At 44.2% G+C, this 25,678-nt stretch overlaps 1 protein-coding gene across 4 annotated transcripts in view; it reads left to right on the top strand.

Annotated features, from left to right (window-relative positions):
* KIAA1549L (KIAA1549 like) overlaps positions 1–20,134 on the top strand; it is a 259,088-nt gene extending 238,954 nt beyond the window's left edge. For all 4 annotated transcript variants that reach the window (XM_019639559.1, XM_019639557.1, XM_019639558.1 and 1 more), the window contains 5 exons: positions 574–924; positions 11,140–11,237; positions 13,538–13,686; positions 14,887–15,038; positions 16,896–20,134. In XM_019639559.1, coding sequence (XP_019495104.1) covers positions 574–924; positions 11,140–11,237; positions 13,538–13,686; positions 14,887–15,038; positions 16,896–17,177 — 1,032 coding nt within the window. In that variant the 3' untranslated portion in view covers positions 17,178–20,134. The remainder of the gene's footprint in view (positions 1–573; positions 925–11,139; positions 11,238–13,537; positions 13,687–14,886; positions 15,039–16,895) is intronic.
* Positions 20,135–25,678: the final 5,544 nt, after the last annotated feature.

Genomic DNA, 25,678 nt, shown 5'->3' on the forward strand with positions numbered 1-25,678 from the left:
CCCCCAACCATAAAATTATTTTCGTTGCTACTCTATAACTGTAATTTTGCTACTGTTATGAATCGTAATGTAAATATCTTTTTGTTTTCCAATGGTCTTAGGCGACCCCTGTGAAAGGGTTGTTCGACCCCCGAAGGGGTCGCGACCCACAGGTTGAGGACTGCTGCTCTAGATTCATTTACCTAAAAGGCATAAGAGCAAAGAATGTCTCTAAAAGGTTTTAGAGAATACAGTTAATATCGACAATGGAAAGATATTTCTCATGGTCGTTATGCTAATTAGCAAAGCCTATGGCATTGCTTGAACTATAGATAATCGTTATGCTAATTAGCAAAGCTTATGACATTGCTTGAACTATAGATAACTGAAGTGCACAGGGATCCTGGAGTGTGGCCTTACGGATAGAAAGCCAGGTTGTGTGCACTCCTGGATAGGACACCTAGGATATAACTTAAATTAGCACATATGCCTAATATCACCTCTCTGAGCTGAATATTTTGGAGCACCTACAGGCAGCATTCACAGGAAGGAAAGTTCATTAACAAATCAATGGGTATTTGTTTGATCCCACAGACTGAGCCCGAAATCATAGAGGAAACCAACATTGACAGAGTTAATGAGCCCAGGGGCTATGGCAGATCGAGGCAGATGAAAGGTCACTCGGAGACCTCCACGCTGAGCTCCCAGCCCTCCATCGATGAGGTCAGGCAACAGATGCACATGCTGCTGGAAGAGGCCTTCAGCCTGGCATCCGCGGGACACGCCGGCCAGAGTCGGCACCAGGAGGCCTACGGCTCAACACAGCACCTGCCCTACTCAGAGGTGGTGACCAGCGCTCCTGGGACCATGACACGGCCCAGGGCAGGAGTGCAGTGGGTGCCAACCTACCGCCCAGAAATGTACCAGTACAGTTTGCCCCGGCCGGTAAGTCGCACGTCTCGCCTGCCTGCCATCACGAGGTCAGTCCTGCCCAGGGTGTTCCAACAGGGGTCTCAGAGTGGGGCCTTCTAGTGATAAGTCACATTGGGATTTGGAGATGAATTTTGCTCCACTCTCATTTCATCCTCCATCCTACGCCTTTTAGTCCTGTGGGTGCACGCACACAGGAAGCCCTTATGTCCCACTGTAATACATTTTAGGATGAATTTCCTTTCCTATTATCCCTCCTGTGCAGGGCTGACCTCATTCTTCATGCACAGGTGGTTTCCTACATTTCCAACTGTGAGGACCCATTTTAAATGTCAAAACGCATCGCAGAGCTGCATGTTAGGGGTCCGTGTAGCCTGGTGGTTCAGAGCGGAAGCTCTGGAGGCTGGTGGCTTTGACTTTGAATCACAGCTCTACTACTCACTAGTTTTGTCACCTGGGGATGTTGCTTAAATTCTCTACAGGTGAAATGAACAAATAAGAAAAATAACCTACTTCCTAGGGTTGCTGTAAAGATTAAGCGAGTTAATATATGTGAGGTACTGGAAGAATGCCAGGCACACAGTAAATGCTAGAGAAGTATTAGTCATGATTATTGCATTTAGTGGTAACTACACTTCAGTATCTGAGAAAGCATCCAATAACTAAAAGCTTCCATAATTTAAACAATTTTAATTAGTTTGCATTTCATTCATCACCATAGCATCTACATATTTTTTTTTATAAAAGCAGGCTTAGTTGTATAGGCCATAGATCACAATAGACAATGCTTTCTGTATGTATGGATTCCACCTTTGTAATATTTCATGGCCTATCCCAAGGGCTGTTGAGTAATAGAGCTTTATAAATTGTCATTGTAATATATAATTACATAATAAAAGCTAACATTTATTGAGTGTTTCGCTGTTGCTAGGAACTGATCTAGGTGTCATGTATATGTTAACGCATTCATTTAGTCCTTACTACAATCCTCTGAGACAGGTACTAGTTTTATCCCCATTCTACAGATGAGGAAACTGAGGTTACAGACCTTGTTCAAGCCACACAACGAGGAAGGGGCAGAGCCAGGACCCAAGGCCAGGCAGTCTGGCACCAGAACCCATATTCTTAACCAGCATGCCATTCTGCCTTGTGCTGTGTTACACTGCCTCTTCATGCATATTATTTTTCATTTGCAGTAGACTATTTGGGACACCTATGGGCTTGTGGAGCCTTTTGATAAAATCAAGCTCCTGCCCCCTCAAAGTCCACACTACACACTACATTGGCACTTTAAAATTTTCTGCTGTGCTGTGTAACTACATAGCCTGCACACTATTGTGAATTTCCTTACTGTTCTCCTTTGAGCCAGATTCAAAGGTCACTGAGATGTCTTTCCTTGACACTTCCCCTAGTCCCCTCTGTCTCTCTCTCTCTCTCTCTCTCTCTCTCTGTCAGTGCCCTGTCTTTGAAAGTCATTCTCTAGCCTAACCTTTCCCTCTTGATTAAGCATTAGCAGGACAGACTGAAGTTCATTTCAAAGTGAACCTATGGTTGGCTCTGCTTGGGTGGGGTCATCATCACTGCCGTTGTCCTTAAGTTGGCAGGTACAGAATTTCTACATTGTTCATTTGCTCCAGGGTGATCAGATCCCAAGACTCTGACTCTTGCCGATTAAGCTCACAACTGCTTTATTATGAATACTAACTCACAAACCTGCAGTGAGGAGCCGGATGACCAGGTGGGCCAGAATACTTGCTTGCTGGTCAACAAGGTCTTTTACTAAGTAAAGCCAATTTGGGGAAAATAAAACATTATCAGAAGAACTGGTTGATCTTGAAGGTCATCTTTCTCAGTCTGTGATATGCAAACCCAGAGTATAGTCAATAAAGGAAACAGGGTGAACACAGGGCATCTTTTTTTGCATCCCATTTTCTGAAATATGGGTAGAATAATGCAAAATTCTTAATATAATTTTTAAGCTAAAATAGAAAACTTCGGGGGCAATGCTCAGATCTCAGGAATACGACTTTGCCTCTGCTATCAGGAAACTTTGCTGGATACCTTCAAAAAGCACTGCCTTCTGAAAAAGTGTCGGCAACTCGGGGGCCACCACTGGCCACACTCCCATCAGTCTAGAGTCCAAACAACGTTTTTTGTTTTTCAGAAAGTTAGAAAAATTCTCGCTGAGCCTTACAAATCTGTCACCTTAAAATACTTTCCCATGACAATCATATTAGTTTCCACAATTATGATATTTTACTAATTGTCCATTAAATAATGCCCACCTTTATGGGGGAAGAAGGGACTTTCTAAGTGAAATTCAGAAAACTCCCTAATCTTATCACATTTATACATACCATGTAAGTGTCTCTCCTCTGGGAAAAGTTACCTGAATGCATCCTATATTGATTCACACTGACTTCGATGTCATTGATTCATCCTCCCTGATCTTCATACATTGATCATGTCTCTGGATTTTCCCTCAGCCCAGAGTAGAATGGCACTCACCAGCTGAATAACCTTAGCCAGCGATGACTACTCTGAACCTCAGATTCCTCAGCCATAAATATAAATGGTGGTGGGACAGCCAGTTAGCTCAGTGGGTTACAGCGCAGTGCTCATAACACCAAGGTTGCCAGTTCGATCCCCACATGGGCCACTGAGTTGTTTCCTCCACAACTAGATTGAAACAACTATTTGACTTGGAGCTGATTGGGTCCTGGAAATAAATAAATAAATAAATAAATAAATAAATAAATAAATAAATAAATAAAATGGTGGTGAGAAGAGGGCCGCAGTGAGGATGAAATTTATGTAAAATGCCTAGCATGTCTTGGCACCTAGTAAGTACCCAATACTTGTTTGCTGGTATTAATTAGAATTCTTTGTATGGTGCCTAGCACATCAAATTACTCGATAAATGGTAGTCATTATTATTATATAAAAATATTCTCTCCTTTTCATTGGGTTCTACTAGTTATAGCCCTTTTCCCTGACAGTTCTGAGACTTCATCGTCTCCCCTTCCTACTCCATGAAATTCCCTTAAGCGCGTGCTCTGGGTGCTCCAACTCAGAGTCTCAGAGAAACTGCACTCGCGTTCAAAGATGATTCTTGAAAACACCTGGACGCTTCTGGCTGGAGGCCAAATTCTGGGGATCCATAAAGACATCTGCGTTTCAGAGAGAAAAATGTAAACAACCAGGATGGGTCTTCCAATCAATAATAGGCAAGAAGATGCCACAACCCACATCCATTATGCCTCAATTTAACAAAACCATCTAAAAATTTCATTGTGGGACGAATGAAAACTTAGATGGTTCTGTTTGTTGTAATTTGGGGTTGGCAGTTGTGCCAAAAAGGACAAGAACATCAGCATGATATACTTTAAAAATGAAGCCACCAAAAAAGTAGAAAAGGTTTGAGAAATAATACAGCAGAGAGATCGGCCATTCAACTAGAACAATATCAAAGGCAGTTCTTTTGTTATTAAGGTTTCATGTTTTTGCCAACAACACATGTGGCCCCTATTTTCATGAAAGGAGAAAATAGCTAACAGTACACAGTAGAAATAATGGTTCTTAACTCAAGTTCTTGCCAAGCCCCGTTGTGCTATGATAATGAGGAAATCAATAGAAAAGGTGGCAATTTAGAATGATAACTGTGATTACTTCTGGCTTCCCAAAAGGCAGCGCTTTGAGCTCTGCTGCAGGATAATTGGAAGCTGGTGGTTTTAAACAGACTAGGCCAGGCTGATGGCATTTATTTATATCATGGAAAAGGTTACTGCTGGCAGCTTGGGGTTTCTGCACTGCATTTTAGGAGACTCTTGATCATATTTTGCCCCTTGAATCTGAAAAAATTGGACTTGACACCTAACGACCAATCATGTCTTGCTAGCAGCCATAAGGGGTCTGTGCCAAGTAGAATGAAAACATCTTACGGCCTTCCTGTTGGTGTCAGAATAGGGGATTGCAAAAAAGGCAGCATCTTCTCCACTAGAGGCTTTACATATGAAACAGTAATAATAATAAGAACAACAGTTGCCATCAATTGAGCTCCCACTAAGCTAAGTGCTGTGTAGACATTACCTCTTCTCCTCAAACAACCACCCTATAAGGTCAATATTATTATCCCTCTATACTCAATGAGGAAACTGAGGCTTCGAGAAGTAAAGACACTTGCCCAAGGTTACACATCTATAGCAGGGCAGAGCTGGGTTAGAGCCTAGAGCTGACTAACATCAAAGTCCACACTCTTTCCACCCCTCTGGCCAGGTGAGCCATACGGATGTCCTCCAGGCTCTGATGAGAATACAAATCTCCAAAACTTCAGAGTGTGATCTTCTCATAAGGAAGCTTACCCAGTTTAAAAGCATTTCATCCATTCCTATCATTGCCCCTTGGAAGGGAGACATCTCTATTAGGATGAAATAGAGAATTTTACATTACTTTTTCCTCCTGTCCCCTTAAAAATAAAACAAAAAGACTCCTCCCTAAACTGTTGTTAATGATGAGCTGTGCAGACATATCTCATCTCACCACCACAACTCTTGGGTTCAAGAAATATTGCATTTCTCATGTTTCTCAAAATCAAATTTGAATCTGTTCTAAGCTCCCATCTGTCCTCTTTCCATTATTATTGGGTCCCCTCCACCTCTGGTTACATCAAAGTCATTGGCAGTGTGATGAAGTTGGATCGCCAGGAGAGTGTCTACCCAGGCACTGTTGATGGGGCATTGTCCAACTCTCAGGAGTCACTGAAGGTCTGTCACTGTGTCACACCTGGACTAGCCTGAGATCATTGCCCTTGGACTGCCCTGAGAAATCCCTTTTGAAAACCAACTGAGTACCCAACATCAAGCAAATGCATACCCCTCTAAGCTTAGAAATATCATTCGCATGAGTAAAAACCATAGTTTATACAGGAAGGCTGCATGGGAAAGGAGCAAAGGAGGTAGGAAAGAAAGTGTGGAGAATATTCATCTCAGCCCACAAACTCAGGTGTGTAAGATACATCGTAATTTTCTGTATTGTTATGTAATCTCCACATGCCAGGAGCTCAGTCTCAGTCAGTTCAGGGTCTCCCTCCCTATCCCTGGGTTAAGCTCATTTGGGGCAGGGGACCTACATGGTGCAAAGCATTGTGAGGTGGTGGGGAGAAGGCTTCAACACCTTGTCCCAGTTTATTCTCATCTCACTATTCTGGCTGGTGTTCGTAAGAAGTCCTTGTTTCCACCTAGTGTCCAGTGTCCAGGTATTAGCCCAGGTAGAGCACAGCTAGATCTTGGATTCCAGTCCTCCTGCTAACAAGATCTCTCCAGACTTCTCCCTCCCTTCCTCCCATGCTTGAATGCTCGCTCTCTCTCTCTCTCTCTCTCTCTCTCTCTCTCTCTCTCTCTCTCTCTCTCTCTCAACTCTGGGGATGGTGGGAGAATTCTGTGCTGATTCTGGGTTTTCCTGAAAGTGGGTACAGGTCCCTTATCTTTCAGATTCCCACAATTGTTATAGTATTTATATCCTCTTCTCTCTCTTCTGCTTCCCCTTCCTTTCCAACCCACAGCGAGGCAGGACACAAAGCTCCTTCTCCAGACCCATCAGCATCTAAAGTCTCCTGCTTCCTTCCAACTCTCCTCTCCTTCCTATCTGAAGGGTGTTTTACTAATCTAAGGGCAGAGTAGTCTGAATGCCTCACTTCTTCCAAATCTCTTGTTTGGGCATCAACCTTAGGCCTGAAATGCTTTAGGACTTAGGCTTTTGATAGTCAGAATCCTAAACTCTTGCAATTCTATAGTTCTGGCTTTTGAAACTCTAATAAGAACTGGCTCTTGGGCCGTCTTCAGTGGCTGTGGCCTTCCTTCTCTGAGTGAGGGCAGGATGCCCTCACTACCTGGGGCAGCAGAAGGGCCCTGGATTCAAGGAACTGTGTGTGTGTGTGTGTGTGTGTGTGTGTGTGTGTGTGTGGTGTGTGGAGTGGGGGGTGGGAGGGGTCTTGATTACTACAATTACTATATCAAAATATTATCGTGTCTCAGAAAGAAGAGAATATCACTTATTGAGTACCTACTGTGTGCCAGATATTATATTAACATGTAAAATGAGTCTTTCAAACAGCCTTTGAAATGGGGGTATGATCATCACCAAATGAGAAAGAAGACACAGAAGGTCAGTTGCTCAAGGTCAAATAGCTGGTAAGGCTCCAAGGCAGGATTCAATGCCAGTTTTGTCTGACTCCAAACCCATGCCCTGTGTACCACACCACCCTTAGCTCAGAATTGCAAGACAGTGCCCTTAACTGGCTGTGTGATTTTGGACAAGTCAGTTTACCTCTCTGGGCTTCCGTATCCCTCTCTGTTAAGGTTAGGGGTGTGATCTCAGTGTTTCCTGCACTCTTTCCATCCTGAACCTTCTATGACTCCTGAGGCCTTGGAAGTCATCTGATCTCCTCTGCAGCCTTGCTTTGTACCAGGAAAAGTCTTCCAAAGAAGGGAATTCCCTTGGTATTCGTCAAGACTTCAAAACTTTTAATCAGTTCTTTTGGTGAACTGCTATAGGACAGACACAGGCATAGAAAGCTTTTCTTTGGCTGGAAAACTGTATTAACTGGAGAATAAGCCTTCCAAGAACCAGGGATAAAAATAGGTTGTCTGTCTCCTCTATGGAATATTGTGAGAGGCCAGAACAGAGAAGAGGGGCCATAAACCCCTTTCTCTATTTTGGGAAAGGCATGTCCTTGTCAGTTTATAGATAATAATGGAATGCAAAGCTGGAAGGATATCCAAGACAATGATTTTCAAATTCTCTGCAAAACCTTAGGGTTCAGGAAAGTTTCCAGGGTGTCATCATGCAGGTAAACGAAGGGCCAAATTCACCAGGACATACCACCACCAGCACCACCACCACCACCACCACCAATGCCTTATTTCAGAACAGAAGACTGAATAACATGTCCACAGAAAATGTATGACTGAATCAAGATGAGAGGCTGGGTCTCCAAACTCTTGGTTCACTCAACATTAATTCAACAAATTTATTTAGCCCACCAGGTGCAAAGCACTTTGCTTGGTAAGGTAGGAAGGTAGGAGTGCCAGGATGAGATAGATTGTGTTGCTGAACCCCAAGGTGCTTAGGATCTACTGGTTAAAAAAAAAAGAAAAAGAAAAAAAGAAATACAGCATGGCAATGTAGCTTTCCTATTGATTTAGTCAGTAACTCTAGATTTGGGCAAATGTTTTCTTTCACTCTTGTTCTGAAAAGTTAGTATCGCTGATACACTTGTAGGTTGACAGTTGTTTTCTTTGAGCACTTTGCGTTCCATGATCTTCTAAATGCTATTAAGAAGTCATCTGTCAGTCTAATTATAATCCCTTTGTAGATGATATGCCTTTCTCTCTGGCTACTGTTAAGATCTTCTCTTTGCCTTTGGTATTTTGTCATTTTACTACAATGTATCTAGATGTTTTATTTTATTTATCCTGTTTGGGATACATTGTACTTCCTGAAATGATTAATTTATTGATTTTATCAATTCTGGAAAATTCTTAGTCATTGCTTCTTCAAATATTGCATCTCCTCCTTTTTCCAACCTCTCTCCTTTGGGATTTTGATTAGCTGGATATTAGGCCTTATTTCATCCTCCATGTCTTTTACTTCTTTTTTATATTTTCTGTCTCCTTGTGCTTCATTCTTAGTCATTTTCTCAATTCCATTTTCTAGTTTATTGATTTTGTCTTCATCTGTGATGAATCTATTACTTAATTCCCCCAGGTTGAGTGTTTGATTTTAATAATTACATTTCACTCCTTTTTTTTTTAAGATTTAATTGGGGAATTGGGGGAGGGAACAGCCCTGGGGAATCAAGCAAGGGGATCAGACAAGTTGCTGTCCTTTTTTTGTTCTTCAGTCTAGTTGTGGAGGACATCGCTTCATTGGCCCATGTTAGTATTGTGATCATTGCTCTCTTCTCGGCTGAGGCAGATCCGTCACTGGCCATTGGATGACCACTCACAGTGGCTCACAACAGCTCACACTGGCTGCTGGCCAGTCACACTGGCTTCCAGCCACTCACGGTAGCTTACGGCAGCCCACTGCAGCCTATGCCATCACCGGCGACTCACAGCAGCCCAGCTCCAGGTCAAGCTGTTGTTCACCATCTTAGCTGTGGAGGGCGCAGCATCACTGGCCCATGTGGAATCCAAACCGGCGGCCCTGCTGCTCAGAGCTTGCTCTCCCAAGCCAACTCTTAACCAACAAGCCACTCAGCCAACCTACATTTCACTTCTAAAAGTTCTATTTGTTCTTTTTCAAATCTGCCAGATTATTCTTGGTAGTATCTCTGTCTGGTCAATTGGTTTTAAAAAAAATTTTTTTTTGTTTTACATTGTTATGTTCTGTTTTGTACCTGGAAACTTCAAACTCTAAAGTTTTTAAAAGTTGTTTGTTGTTCTTTTTTTTTTTTTTTGCTGACTTTCACTTATGTTTTCTGGCCTTTGATTATGAACTCCTGTTTGCTTCACCTTAATCTGTGCTAATCCTGAGAACCTAGTTTAAGGATACTTTTCTCCAAAAAGGACTCACAGTTGCTTCCACCTGAGCCTGGGAGCACTACCAATCTCCCTCCTTGGAAGGGACCAATGTTAGCCCCCTTCCAGGTTGACTGTGAGTGTCTGAGGTTCACCTGCCACAACTTGCCCTGTCCCAAGGCTTAATCTCTTAATTGATTGTCAATATGAAATTTGTCTTCTAGGCAACCTGGCCTTTCATATTTGCTTATTACTCACTATTCCCACCTCTGATTTCAGCTCATGGTTTTATTTTAGTTTGCTGAGGTATGTTTGTGTGGGAGCTGGCGAAGAGGGTAGAGTCCTTGGTATTTCTTTTGTATCTTACAATTAATTCCCTCGGTGCATTAAAAGGTATGTTTACCCAGGATCTAGTTGCTATTTAGTGAGTTGGCCCTTACGAATGTGTAGTCTGCCATAATGCTGGAGAGAGAACACTCATTCAGTTTAAAGAATCCTATTTATGGATTCCCTCTGCCGCTGCTTTTTGTCCTGATGCCTTCAGGTTTAAAGTCTTGTCATCCTGTTCCTCAAGAGATCTGGGAGGTCATGATACCTACAGAAAAAAAGTGAATGAGAAGCACAAGTTAAGCTTTGTTTTCCCAGAGATCATTTCTAGATTTTCTTTGCTAAAGAAGGCCATGTGGCCTGCCTCTCTGATCCCGTCTATAACTGACCATCGTCCTTGTATCCCCTCAAGTGTAGATGAAAGTCGTCACTGTTGTGATAGTTCCAATGCTTTATCTTTGAATAGTGCTTTATAGATTGCAAAATATTTACACATACACTGACTTGCCTGATCTTTGCAGAACCCCTCTAAGCAAGGCATCCTTGCCCCATTTCAGAAGAGGACACTGAGGCCCAGAGAGGTCACTCAACTTGCTTAGGGACACAAAGTCTACTCATCAGCAAACCAGCCCCTCTACCCTTAACTCCTGACTCCATACCCATTGCTTTCCCCCACTACACCTGCTTTCCATAAATGAGAAAGTAAAATGCAATCAATGGTTCATTCATTCATCTAATATTTCTTGATCATCTGTGATATACCGGGCATTGCTCCAGGCGCAAGGATATAGCTGACAACAAAGTCCCTGCCCTCATTCCAGTCTAGTTCGTGGCATATAGACAGATAGATGATAGATAGATAAATAGATAGATAGATAGATAGATAGATAGATAGATAGATAGATAAGCAAGCAAGGATAAAAGCACACCAGGGAGAGGCAGCAGCATGTACAAAAGCCCAGGCGGGAAACAACTTGGCAGAGTCAATTGCCAAGAACACCTTGACAAAGAATAATTGAAGGGCTCTGTGACTACAGTGGCCCAAGCAAAGAGGAGAATTGTAGGAGATGAGACAGAAGAGGGGCTGGGGAGCATGTTAAGAAAGATCTAAGGGAAAGTTTGAGGAAAAGAGGAAAGCCTGACCCTCGGAAGTTTGCTTCCCTTTTAAATAAGAGCCTGGGGCAGCGGATTGGGGAGGGGGGTTGTCACTCCGAGGGGTAAAAAGTATAACTATTGCACTGTGTTGTACAGCTGAAACTAATTCTAAAAAATGTGTATTTCATAATAAAAATAATTTAATAAAAATTAAAAAAAAGAAGAGCCTGTGTGTTGATCAACTCTGGGTTTTGACAGACCTCCCTCTATTTGCTTGTCTCTTTCACAGGCCTACAGGTTTTCCCAGCTTCCTGAAATGGTCATGGGCTCTCCCCCTCCGCCTGTACCTCCTCGGACTGGCCCTGTGGCAGTTGCTTCTCTCAGGCGGTAACACATTCTTTTCTGTGCTTTGTTTGGAATACTTGGAAAGTACTTGGTCTTCTGTGCCCCGACCTGACAGACTTTCTTCATGCCCTGCCTATCACCTGTATGGATAACCATGTGCCTAGTGCACCCCGAGTACCATGAAGGAAGGAGGGGCCAGAGAGGGCTGACCCACTTTCTTGTCATTTTAACAGAAAGTCCTATAGAACCCACAGTTGAAACCCAACATCCACTACCCCATACCCTGAAAGCCCCATCTTTGACGTGGAGCATTTAAAGCTTACTCCAGCTTGGGCCACTACAATGGCTGCCTCAAGCGTGGGCGCCTACTGCCATGTGTGCACATCCGGAAGTCCCCTGGGGTAGTGTCCAAGAGGCCAGGGAACAGCATGTCTGGGCACCCACCCCAGCTTTTGACTTCCAAGAGGAAGAGGCTGAAAGCACATGAACTTGGATACGTCCATTTTGAAGCACACGTCCAGCATTCTCTTTGCTCTGTAATAATATAAAGAGCAGATGTTTTTAATAAAAACAGACAAGAAACAGAAAGGCCATGAGCACTGGGAGAGGTCAGTATATAGGAGCCACCGCCCTGGCCTTCCCCCAACACACTAGTTATACCCTATCTGTGGACCACAGGCTTGAATTTGGTGGAAACAGTGAAGAAGAATGACTTTCCCTCAGAAACAATCCTGCCCTCATTTCCAGTGGTTTAGAATGCCGAGCTGTGTGTAGACACCACCGTTTGGCCCCAGCCGAGTTCAGGGTAGGGTGGGCACAGAAGGCCAGTTCCATCTAACCTGCTAATAACCTGCTGTGTGACTCCAGGCAAGTTGCTTCACCTGTCTGATCCCTGGTTCCTTATCTGTAAATGATCTCAAAGAGTGTGGGATTCTTCAAAGGGGGACAAGTGTATGGCACAGAACCCAGGAATTCTCCTGTGACTTCTGAAGGAGTCGCAGGTGCTGGGAACAGCACGTGGGAAGCCAGGACTGTGGGAGTGAGCAGGTTGGGAAGAGGAGGGAGGGACTGAGAAAGAAAGGGATACCCCACACTGCTGAGCCTCCAGCACCCACCCTGATCTACAGGCAACTCCTCGCAGCCTCTGTGGTTAGCCCTCCCTGGAGACTAGTACAGGGGTTCTGTTCCTCCTGAGGGTTCTAGTTGGGAGAAGCTAAATGTCCACCATTTGTGGTAGGCTTGCTTGTGGGAGGCCAGCATCCATCTCATTTCTTTTCTCAACCACCAGTCTCCTCCCATGTCCTGCCACACTGCCTGCCATCCTTGCCAAATATCAGGAGGTCACTGTCCTCTATACAAACCCAAAGAATTAGACCAGGGAGGAACCTTTGAGATAGGGTCATCCACCCCTTTCGGTTTACAGACAAGGAAACTGAGGCTCGGAGACGGAGGGAGCAGGAACCCACACCTCTGCCCCAATACCCGGCTCCCTTGCTGTGGCTCTATTTGCTCCTAAGTGACAGTGACAGCCTCTTGCTCCTCTGCTCAGAGGGTGGCTCTGTGAGCCTGCAGCCTGCTACCTGCTGTGGCTGCCTTTGCCCCCCTGCCATTTTCATTTTAGGGGAGTGTGGAGTCCCCTGTGAAAGGGAAGACAGTCTGTGGCTAAAGCACCCCTTACAATAAGGGGAGAAGCCCAGGCTCGCTGAGTTCAGGCTGCCCTCTTCTTACACGGCTCTCTGAGCAGTAAGTGGAAATAGGATGTGTTCAATGAGCTGGAGTCTCTGCTTGCCTGTGGGACCAAAAAAAAGTATTCTCTCATTCATAATGTTCTGGAAGTGCTGAAGAGCTAGGCTCCTGCCCCTGGAGTTTCCCTGAGTCTTGAGCTCCTTTCTTTCTGCCAGTAGCAGCAGGGAACATAGTCCTCCCAGCGGTCACCCGTCCTGGTGTCAGGATGGGGGGCGCTCCCTTCCCCCACTCCAGACGGAGCCTTCTCATTGGCTGCCGATGATGTCATCACCTCCCGGGTCGACCGTCCCCTGCTAATACCAAGCGCTAATTGCTTGGCTTATTTTTATATGGAAATTAAGTGTTTTACTCTCAGAGACACAAGAGCCACCCTCAGGGGAGCACTGACCTTGAATACATCTAAAAATGACTCCAGCTCGGGCGCCACGATGGCTGTTGCTGGTCTGGGCGTGTTGGTCCCCTGTGTTATTTGGGGGGCAAATCCAGGCCTGAGGACCCCACCATCACAGGTCTTGGAGGCCCTGCGGTTCCCCGAGGAGACTGCCCGGCGGCTGCAGTCCAGGGAAGCGGCTAACGTAGCCCCTTTGCCCGCCCAGGTCCACCTCGGACGTTGGCAGCAAGACCAGGATGGCCGAGTCCGCCGGGCCGGAGCCGGCCCAGATGCACGACAGCGCCTCCTTCGCGCAGGTGTCCAGAGGCCCTGTGTCCGTGTCGCAGTTGGATCAGTCGGCTTTAAATTACTCAGGTGGGCGAGAGGAGAAAGGCCAGCGGCGCACCCCAGCCCCAAATCCACATTCTACCTTCTTCTACCTGCGGTCCACAGGAATCCAAGCGTCTTCTTTTTCCCCGGGATCCCCTCGTGCCTTCAGTAGCCCTGGCTAGAAGAGCTACTGCTTTTATTAAAAAGATCTGAAATCTGACAAAATACTAAGATATGTTACAGTCAGGGTATATGTTAACATTTTGCCAGACTTCTGGTTTTTGGGTTTTTTTAAATTATTATATATATATATATATATATATATATATATATTTTTTTTTTTTTTAAAGCATTACAGCTACAACTATCCACCTCCATCTCATTTCCCTTCTCCCCAGAGGTAATCACAATCCTTAATCTTCGGTATTAACCTTTTGCTACATATGTATGTGTATACAACAGTATATATTAATGCTGTATATATTTTATATCTACATAAGTGGTATCAAGCTATGTATTTCCTTTTGCACTTTGTTTTCTTGACTCAACATTGCTTTCAAAGTTTCTCCAGGTTACTACATACATATAGATCTAGCTCATTCATTTAAACTGCCAGATGGTATTCCATTGTATGATATACCACAGTTTATCCTTTCCCCAAGTGAGGGACACATTGGTTGTTTCCAGTTTTTGTTTATTTCACACACACAATGCTGAAATGAACATGGAGGTCTGTACATGCCCTAATTGGTTTTTTAGTTCATTCAAACCATTACTTTTAGGATAAAACTGCAAGCACCCAGTTGTTAACACTTATTAAAAGCAATCACTGTGTCCAGAAGTTTCACCAATGGAATCCATTCTTTTTGGTTTCTTTTCTTGGCTCTTTCAAAATACCCATCCTCCTGGGAGGAAAACACCTGGACACCAGGTGTCATTTCCTCTTGCCAGTAGGCCTGCAGTGTTGGGATGGGGTGTGGGGGAGCTGGTGAGGGCTCAGTGAGGGGAGTTGAGCTATAATTTCTTTAGAAAACTGTGTCTGAGTCACAGCAGATCATGCCTCCATTACTGACTGGGCAGGTGAGCAGAGCTGGGGCTGCAGATGGAGGTCTGCTACCCCCCCCATTATATCTCCCCTAATGCCAGAGTCCTCCCCTGTTTCCCATCTTCCCCCAGCTTGTGCAAATGTCAGCCCAGAGCGTAGCGTGCTAACCTTATCTCCCCCATCCATCTCCTCCATGCCAGGTAATACAGTGCCGGCCGTGTTTGCCATCCCAGCTGCCAACAGACCCGGCTTCACGGGCTACTTCATCCCGACACCTCCCTCATCCTATAGGAACCAGGCCTGGATGTCCTATGCAGGAGAGAATGAACTCCCAAGCCAGTGGGCCGATTCGGTGAGACCCTTGCTGAGTCCCTCACAACTTTACCTGTTTATACTCAGGGAGAAAATGGATGAGAGGTTGAGACAGTGTTTTGTTATCTCAGCCCCCACCCCTTCCACCAACTAGGTGGCTGAAGCCAACCATTTTAGAGGAGACAGAATGATAAGGTTCAGGATGTCCTTTGACAGAAGAACTTGAGACCTGCCTTCTAGTCTAGGTTCCTCCTCATTTTAGCAGGGCCATCTTAATCAAATAAACCTTTATAATAATTACAATCTTGGGGGTATTTTCTATGTGCCAGCCACCATGTTAGATATTTTATTTATGATTTTATTTAATCTTCACAACAGTCCTATCAGATAGGTATTTTATTTCCATGATGCATCCCATTTTGCAGATGAAGAAACTGAGGCCTAATCTCAAGCCACACAACTTTCGTAAGGTGCTAAGGCCAGAATTCAAACCTGCATCTGTCTGGCTCCAAAGCCTTTTTAAATTTGTTCCTTTTAGCTTTAAAATTCTGTAAAAAAAAATTTTTTTTTTTTAGCTGAGCCATCCTGCCACCAGTTGGCAGCTCAGCGACAGCTCAGCTCGGGCCGGTCATCAAACCGCTGTTGCTCAGAGCTCACACTCTTGAGCAAGCTCTTAACCAACTGAGCCACTCGGCTGGCCTATAAAAATTTTATAGATAAAATACCTGAAAATGAAGTATTAGAAACTCAAGCTGAATTACTTTGCAAGTATCTCCTAAGACTTTCTGCCTGACTTCCAGCCAAGGACTGTCTTGTTTTCCCTGGTTTCTTCCGTCATTACAGCTAAGAGTATATGGCACAGTGGACCTGGCCCAGCCTGGACCAAACTGGGGCAGTAACCAGATGAACGTAGATATTCACATCCAAACCTGCCTCTTAGTCACCTGTCAAGAGCTACTAAGTGAAAAAAAACAAAAATGCAAGCAAACAAAAATAGCACATTGATGGCTCCTAGCCTGAGTTGCCCAATCCCTGTGTGAAATTATCCATCATGGCTAAGAAAGACAGGCTATATTTCCAGGCTGAACCTTAGGGCCCCCAGTACTGTATGCATTTTAGGGTATAGTCTCAACATTTGAAATTCATCCAAGATTTAGGAAACACATTGACACCCAAGGCGTGGGTCATCTTTTCTCTTTGTCCAAACTTCTAGGGCCCATACTTTTACCCCTACAGGTTCAGCGCAACTTCAGTGTTGATGTCCATTCTTACTATAGTAATACCTCATCTAACTGACATCCTCAAGGATGACGTTATCCTACATATATTAATTTTCCTGATTATTAAAATGTACCCCTTAATTTCTAAAATATTTAAAAATATATGCCATGTTGCATTTTAAAATTTTTAGAATGAATTATATCCTTCCCCCCTTCTTCTTTAAAATAGGAGCATAATTCAATTTGTCTTTAGCAAATGATTCTACATCATTATTATGCCTCACTATAGTAAAACGACATTTGTAAGATGGTCTCTGATGGTTTGTAGGATTATTGCCCCATCAAATATCTCCAAAGTACTATAATTTTGGGAGTTATTGCAGTGGTTCAACACTTCTGTTCACTGGATTCTGCTTATATTTTTAAAGTAGCCAGGTAGATTCAGATGTAGACTCAGGTGTATTCCAAACCAGCATATCCAGTGAATACAAATTACCTATTTTCTAAACAAACTGACTCCAGGTTCTGTATCTGTACAATGGTACGTGGCCTCCATTTTCTTCCAAATCTCTTTCCTTGTCCTCAATGACTTCCTGCTTCCAGTATCAGATGTGTTCTATGACTTGAGCCCCTTCCTAATCCCAGGCCCCTCTCTCCTCACCCAACGTTCTCTGCAGGTCCCCCTCCCAGGGTACATCGAGGCTTACCCCCGGTCACGTTATCAGCAGAACTCTCCCTCCAGGCTCCCTCGCCAGTACAGCCAGCCGGCCGGCATGCACCCCAGCTTGGAGCAGGCCCCAGTGCCCTCCACAGCAGCCTCCCAGCAGAGCCTGGCAGAGAACGACCCGTCGGACACACCCCTGACCAACATCTCCACAGCGGCCCTCGTGAAGGCCATCAGGGAAGAGGTGGCCAAGCTAGCCAAGAAACAGACGGATATGTTTGAGTTCCAGGTCTAATGCCTTAGCTCCATGGGACTTCCAAACTCCGAGGAGACAGTCTTCGGGTTTCTCAAGCCTAACGTGTTGGAACTTGAAGCCTAGACAGCGAGTGAGTTTTTATCACCCTCAGTTTCTGAAAAGGTGAACAGTGGGGCTTCTGGGAAACAGAGGAAAACTCTTAAATGACTGGATTCTCAGCTTATTCAACTGATTGTACATCAAGATGTCCCTGCTTGGGACCACATGTTTGATATTCTGTTATGTTAACTGTTTTGAACTGTGGGTGTATTTCCCTAAGGAGCCTTAGTCACAAGAGACGCTAGCTACCCTACAGATTCCTGTTCAAAGCCACATTTCGATAAATCACCAGAAGGGGGAGAACATAGCTCTATCTTCGGTGACCTCTGCATGTTAACTCTGTTTCTGTGTTAAAGGCAATTCAGGCGTGTGATTAAACACCAGACTGTACTCTCTCTCATTCAGTCGTGACTATAATCGTTAAAGTCACCTCCGGCCTGTAAGGGGTCACTGACTCCAGCCAAGAAACGTAAGCCCTTTTCTTTTAAAGATTCATAGTCGCATTGGAGGAAAAGCAGTGCTATCGATGACTGTACCTATAAGTAGTCCTGATGCTCCTTTCCCCCATTAATTAAACAAAGGCCAAAAAAGAGAGAAGATGAGACGGAATGGTCAATTTGTGTTGACAGGTTTTTGAAAAGGTGTTGTTATTTTGGAACTGCAGTACCCTGCAAGTTGGGATCTTGCTGAAAGAGAAGCAATGCTAAGAGCTTTTAGGATCCTACAGAAAAAAAAGAGTTATTGGTGAAGGGGTTTTGTTTGTTTGTTTGTTTTTTCCCCCCGCAATGAAGATGGCCTGAGAATGAAGCTTCTCTCTTTTTTGGAATAATAAATATGTTGACTTTTACAAGAAAATCTCTGTCTCTTCAACAATGACGTCCAGCCTGTGCTGCCGAGTGGTACAAAAGGAACTAGTAATTAATGCCTGCTAGAAGCAGGAATAGTGGATCCACAGTTTCCTCAGGCTGCACTCTGTTTATAGAAGCTTCTGAATGTAGAAAATCTGTTGATTTACATTTAAATGTAAATAACATTTTAAAAAGTGTATGGAGTTAGCCAGTCCTCTCCCTTCCCATTCCCTGTAGTTAATGAACACTGGAGGACATTTGCTGAAATGGCAGGGCTGCTGACCTTGTGAAGGTGAGGTTGCAAATCACCCTCCCTGCCATGGCCAGTCGACCTCCAGAGCTCTGGTGGACACTGTCTTGTAGCCCTGAGACACTGGCCACAGACAGTCAGCGCAAAGCAAAACAGCTGCTGACTTCAGGTAGCCTGGGGGAGGAAACACCCCAGTTCCCTCACCAACTTTGGGAGCCATGCACGATGTTGGAGATTCACTTGGTGTCTGTTGGAGAACGAGATTCTGTCCTGTCTTCACCCAAGATCCATCTGGCTTCAGCTGTATCCATTCTGAGCCCATCTCTCCATTCTCCTCATGAGTTTCTTTGGTCTTTACTGAGAGAATGTGGAAATTTAAAAGTTGAGAGAAGAGTAGGAATGGAACTGATTAGAGTGGGAGATTCAAACTGTCAAAGCACAGACTTTCCAAAGAAGCTGTTTTTATTTCCCAATGGCAAATTGCCCTTTCTGGAATGTTCTAGAAATGATGTATCATGGAATTCCCAAACAAGTCTCTTGTTCAGATGCTATTAGGTAGTGTCCTTTTGGTATGCTGGTTGATCTTTCATAGTGGTAGTTTTTTGTTACTTAAAAAAAAAAATCAGCTATAAATAAAATGTATTTTTGTAATTGCCATGTGTATATACAGTATATTTCTACCAATGGCCAGTTGTAATCCAAAACCTAAATCAGCTTGCAAAACACTGTGGACAGTGCAAGATTTTATCGACAGATTAACGCAATGCCTAAGTCTATCCAAATTGGTATTCAATGCACTTGAATGAACAAAGAGCCAAAGAAACTCAGCCTTTTCATGCAAATGGTATGAGTCAGATAAAGTCAGCTACATTGTCCCGCCTTATCAATAATATTAATATTTCATTAGAGCAATGACATCAACCCAGTACTTTGTCTACTTGGTAAATGCCTGGAAATGTTGTTATGTGAAAATGAAGTTTTAAGAGCTTAGTGTAATTAAAATATGTGCACATGATTCCAAGGCAGTGTCCGAGCTGTGGATGTGCCGGTGACTGACAGAGAATGAGCCTACGGTTTGCAGTGGTACAGCTCCAGCTTGCTAAAAGGTTGGAAAAACAAATCATTGCGGCCTTTACAGAACCCCATGAAATACTAAGTTTGTCAACTTAGAAAACTAAAAATATAGTGTGCTAAATCAGGCACCCCCCTTAAACTAGACACCACAGATTTAAGAAAAGTATATGGGAGGAGAATGTGAATTTGAAACAAGTCAGTCTCTTCATGTTTTCCACCAATGGGGAGACAGCCGCCATTGTCTGATTTTTCTGTGACTAAGATGTAGTCCCTTCCCTGAAGTCTCCTGACCTCATGGAGATGACAGCTGGCTCGGTGAAAAGGCAGATGGGCCAAAGTGTCTCGTGGAAGTGAAAATAGAGTTCCATGAGAACCACAGGCTTTGTGTTCCTCATGACCCTCCAGACAATTGAAGAAGCTACAGGACCTTGGTGACCTTGGAGAAGGAAGTGAAAGTCCAGAGAGGTGAAGTGACCTGTCCAAGGATTCCAGCCCATGCCTGCTGATTCATAATCCAACTTGCTTTCCATTTCACCATGCTGCCTGCACGCTTGTCTATGATGCATTTCTTGAACTCTGCTAGGAAGTTTAAAAAGTAGACAAGGGTCATATAAGAGATTCCCTACGTTCTTGTGAAGAAAAGAGATGACTGAGTATGTAAAGAACTTCAGATAAACTGTATAGAGGACAATGCATTTGTGGCATAATAAACATTTTTGCAACTAGTTTTGACGTGAATTTTCTGCATTCTGAAAAGAAATGCATTTTGGCTTTTCCCAGAGAGTGTCATCAAGGAAATGGTGTTCTCAACAGCTGTTCAAGACTAATGTGTATTCTTCTCTCAGTGCCATGGATCCAAACAGGCAGGCACGGAGGCCTTGATAACTTGTCCTTGTGAGGTAGCAGATTCCATGCTCTGCATTGGGGGAGGCAGTCCAGTGGTGCAGGAAAAGGTCTATTGTGTGCCCTGGTACCTATGATGTGAAAAGGCAGTTGTTACCTATGAAGCAGGAAGTTGCCTCTTTTATTGTGTGCTATGGACTAAATGTTTGTATCCCACCACCACCACCACCACTAACTTGTATGTTGAAATCCTAACCTCCACTGTGATGGTGTTAGGAGGAGGAAGTGCCAAGCCTTGGGAAGTGCTTAGATCATGACAGTGGAGACCTCATGGATGAATTTAGTGTCCTTATAAAAAGAACCCCCCTCCCACTCAGAGAGCTCTCTTGCCTTCTTTTCTGCCTGTGAGGATAAGATAAGAAGTCGACAGTCTGCAACCTAGAAAAGGGCTCAAAACCCGACCACATTGGCATCCTGATCTGAACTTCAAGCCTCCAGGACTGTGAGAAATTAATTTCTGTTGTATATACAATAAGTCACCCAGTCTATGGTAATTTGTTATAGCAGCCTAAGCTGACTAAAATAGGGTGGTTTATGTAAGAATCAATTCTCTGGTCCCAGGAGAAGTTATATTGTGCATTTGTTAATTTAAGGATTCAGCAGAAGGGCATGTAATTTCTGAGCAATCTTGATGGAAGAATGGATAGGAAATTGTTAGATTTATGATTAAAAAAAAAAGCTTCTGAGATGGAGGAGGAGAGGAATTTAAATACCCGACTAAAGGAAATGCTTCTATAACAGGCAGAAATTAGGGAAATGGATCAAAAGATTTAAATATTGATTAAAGATAAATAAGCTTTTTTTTAGGTAACACACAGGCACTCAATGTTTAATGTTAAAATAACAAATATTATCTTAAAAGATATTTTTTAATTTAAACTTAACAGAATTTAAACTTAACCCATTCCTCCTTCCACACACCAGAAAATAATTTGAACTTACAAAATACAGCCAGACACTCTTAGGGAAAGACAGTAATTTAGCTTGGAGCAGTGACTGACTCAGATGCAGCAAGTATTGGAAATTAAATTCTGCCACTGAGTCAACCTTAAAGGTATTTTAGTTGAGAAACTTTGCAAGGACTAGAAACCCATTCACACTTGCTAATTCATGCTTTCAGGGGTGGACTGAAAGGTAGAGGGCCATTTCATAAAAACAAAACACAGCTCCCATATGGGAAAGGGATGGAGACTGTGTCTTCTCTTTTGCTCTCATGTTCTCTCCATACAGGTTTCATCTCTGTTCCTCTCTGCATATCTGCTCAGTCCTCTTGCTCCCCTCCACCCACTAGCTTTCTCTGTTTTCTCATGGGTTTATATGTAGCTAAAAATCCACCCTGGGACCCACTCCACACAACCTTTCCTTTTTAGCACCCATCTTTCTCTGACTGCCATTTCTGTGCCCGCTAGGGCAAATTCTTGAGTCTGATTGGTCCAGTTCATGGATCAGGCACCCTTGGGTCAGTGTGTCTATCCAATCAGCTGTAACCCAGGAGGCTGGGTCATGTAACATGAGCATGTCCCCTTGGACTGTTTCTTTCAGTGAGGGCTTTTGTTGGGGGCAACTACCCAGAGGAGGGATCATAAGCGGGCAGGACCTTTAAAGGAACCTACGATTGACCAGTAAATACTGGAATTGACCAGTATTCCTAGGATGCCGGCCAGCAGGTGCGTAGTCCCCATGGATACTGCCACAGAGAGGAGAGGGCTTCCTTGATTTGCACATCAGTAAGAATGCGTTAACTTGAAACCGTGGCAGACTGGCCAGACCTGACCCAACCACTTCCCACCCACCACCAGCACTATTGATGCTGCTGCTGGGTCTAAGAAGTGATTTCTGACCAAGGCCCACTTAGCACAATGTCTTGCTCAGCAGACAATATATACTTGTAAGTTGAAATGCATGACCTCAGCTCAGGTGCTATTAACATGGCTGATGGCTACACACTTGCATGGATGAGAAAACCCATGAGCGGGCCGGCCGAGTGGCGCGATGGTTAAGAACTCGCTTGGGATGCCAGAGGGCCCCGGTTCGGATCCCACATATGAGGGCCAGTGACACTGGCCTCTGCAGCTAAGATGCTGAACAACAGCTCAACCTGGAGCTGGGCTGCCATGAGTCGCCGGCGATGGCGTGGGCTGCAGTCCCTGTGGCAGTGGATTGCCATGGGCTACTGTGTGTAGCCAGCAGCCAGCGTGAGCGGCCAGNTTAACAGAATTTAAACTTAACCCATTCCTCCTTCCACACACCAGAAAATAATTTGAACTTACAAAATACAGCCAGACACTCTTAGGGAAAGACAGTAATTTAGCTTGGAGCAGTGACTGACTCAGATGCAGCAAGTATTGGAAATTAAATTCTGCCACTGAGTCAACCTTAAAGGTATTTTAGTTGAGAAACTTTGCAAGGACTAGAAACCCATTCACACTTGCTAATTCATGCTTTCAGGGGTGGACTGAAAGGTAGAGGGCCATTTCATAAAAACAAAACACAGCTCCCATATGGGAAAGGGATGGAGACTGTGTCTTCTCTTTTGCTCTCATGTTCTCTCCATACAGGTTTCATCTCTGTTCCTCTCTGCATATCTGCTCAGTCCTCTTGCTCCCCTCCACCCACTAGCTTTCTCTGTTTTCTCATGGGTTTATATGTAGCTAAAAATCCACCCTGGGACCCACTCCACACAACCTTTCCTTTTTAGCACCCATCTTTCTCTGACTGCCATTTCTGTGCCCGCTAGGGCAAATTCTTGAGTCTGATTGGTCCAGTTCATGGATCAGGCACCCTTGGGTCAGTGTGTCTATCCAATCAGCTGTAACCCAGGAGGCTGGGTCATGTAACATGAGCATGTCCCCTTGGACTGTTTCTTTCAGTGAGGGCTTTTGTTGGGGGCAACTACCCAGAGGAGGGATCATAAGCGGGCAGGACCTTTAAAGGAACCTACGATTGACCAGTAAATACTGGAATTGACCAGTATTCCTAGGATGCCGGCCAGCAGGTGCGTAGTCCCCATGGATACTGCCACAGAGAGGAGAGGGCTTCCTTGATTTGCACATCAGTAAGAATGCGTTAACTTGAAACCGTGGCAGACTGGCCAGACCTGACCCAACCACTTCCCACCCACCACCAGCACTATTGATGCTGCTGCTGGGTCTAAGAAGTGATTTCTGACCAAGGCCCACTTAGCACAATGTCTTGCTCAGCAGACAATATATACTTGTAAGTTGAAATGCATGACCTCAGCTCAGGTGCTATTAACATGGCTGATGGCTACACACTTGCATGGATGAGAAAACCCATGAGCGGGCCGGCCGAGTGGCGCGATGGTTAAGAACTCGCTTGGGATGCCAGAGGGCCCCGGTTCGGATCCCACATATGAGGGCCAGTGACACTGGCCTTTCTGTTTGCCTGATATCTACTTTCCCCCCTTATTTTTTTTAAAAATCTTAAAAAAAAAAAAAAAAAAGAAAGAAAACCCATGAGCCTCTCAATAGAATCTTTTGAAACAAAATAAGTTTCAAGGGAAATTGATATTCTTGTGGCTCAAACATAATAAGTTAGTGTTCCAAGAATTGAAAGGTCTCTTGATTTCTTAAGGTGAACTGTTACAGGCTCCTAGCCTGTGGTAGGTGATAACGTGCAGGGTGTTTCTGGAAAGGAATATTGAGGAAATAGAATTAATAATTCTTTTAAAGGATATTAAGTTGCTTTGATTTTGCATGTTTCAAAAGTAGGGAAATTTGGAATGTGGCAGAATTTGTCTCCATAGATCAACCCACACTTCAGTGAAAACCACTAACTATACAACGAAATCTAGAAATTGATCGTTTTTGTTCTCTGACCTTGGCCAGACTATTGTAAATTATGGAGGGAGGCTGTCAATGTATTTAATATAAATTAACTGGGGCCTGACCTTACTTTTCCCCCATCTGCACAGTATGTCTAAACTCACCCCTAACCCACACACAAACTGAGAGAAGGTTTGTAGCAAATAATCAGAGGAGTATCACTGGTCTGGAAATTTTGAAAAAGGCATAAACTGTCAAGGCCTTGGTCAACTCACTATAAACCAATCTCTGATTCCTTATCTGTGTAAGGAATAGGTGTAACAATATCAGCACTTGCTACTTCCTGTGGTGGTCCTCAGGAGGATGTAGATAACATATGTGAAAATGCTTTGAAAAGTCTATTTGAAGGTATTTTTACTGAAGTGTTGGTTTCATCATTCTGTCTTATCTGACAAAATAGGTCCTTCCATCCACTGAACTAATTTGTCACATGTTCTATAAATTTTTTAAAATTTATATTATATAAAATAAATAAGCCATTCCTAAGTTTTAACTGCCCACAAAGGCCAGCCTCACCTGAAGCTATATTTTGCTGCTGCTGCTGTTATCTACATTTGGAGGATATGTAAGTACTCGTACATGTGCTTTCCCTCTGGGTGGAAAACCCAGACTGGCGATTCCTGACCAACCCCATTAGACACATTGGGCAAAGATGAGTACTGAACCGGAGCCTTGACTGTAGCTGAGGTCACGTAATGCTTTGTTTTCTAATTAACTTTTGTACGTCCTTGGCCTCTGCCAGGAACAGAGTGTTCATATGCTGTCGGAATTTTTTTATTATAAAATAAAATGGCGAAGGCTTTCTCATACCCCAAAACCTGCCTGCTTCTCCTTCTGTCTCCTCCAGAGCATGAGATGGAACCCCCTTCACAGCCTAGCTGCACATCAGGACCTGCTAGGGATTGGTAAAAAACAGTTACAGGCCTGGCAGACCCTGTGTGGTCTCAGAAGCCATCCCAGCCTGGGGCACAGGCTTACTGGCTAAAAAGAGCTCGCTCCTGGCCATCCACAGGCCCCAGACAGGCAGTTCCAGCCTATCCATGACTATATTCCTGGGGCAGATGGTGTCCCAGGGCAGAAAAAGCCAATGTCTGCTTACATACCCTTCTCAGAGCATGAATAAGTCCCATCCAAGTCAGTGGCCCCCAAGGAGTCCAGGAATGACACGGGTATGGGACACTCCCGAGACCACCTACCTCTCCCAACCTGTGCTACTCCCAGTAATCATGATGCCTGCCTTATGTTCCGCCCTATCCAGAGACCCTTTGTTATACTCCATGCTCTGCCTCTGGCCTAAGCTGAGTGGACAGAGACATCCGACCCAAGAGCTACAAACTCATAGGCTTGCCACCCACAAGACAAGTGACTCGGCACATGTGGCTAGGCCAACTGGATTCTCTCTCTAGGAAATACAAAGAATTAGTACTTAGCAGTACTTAGCAGCACATGTTGAAACTAAATGGACAGGACTCAGAGAGACCATGATGGGCCGTATTCAAAGCAGAGGTCTACGAAAGCAGA

Source organism: Hipposideros armiger, unplaced genomic scaffold, assembly GCF_001890085.2.
Source record: "Hipposideros armiger isolate ML-2016 unplaced genomic scaffold, ASM189008v1 scaffold_44, whole genome shotgun sequence".
Taxonomy (NCBI): domain Eukaryota; kingdom Metazoa; phylum Chordata; class Mammalia; order Chiroptera; family Hipposideridae; genus Hipposideros; species Hipposideros armiger.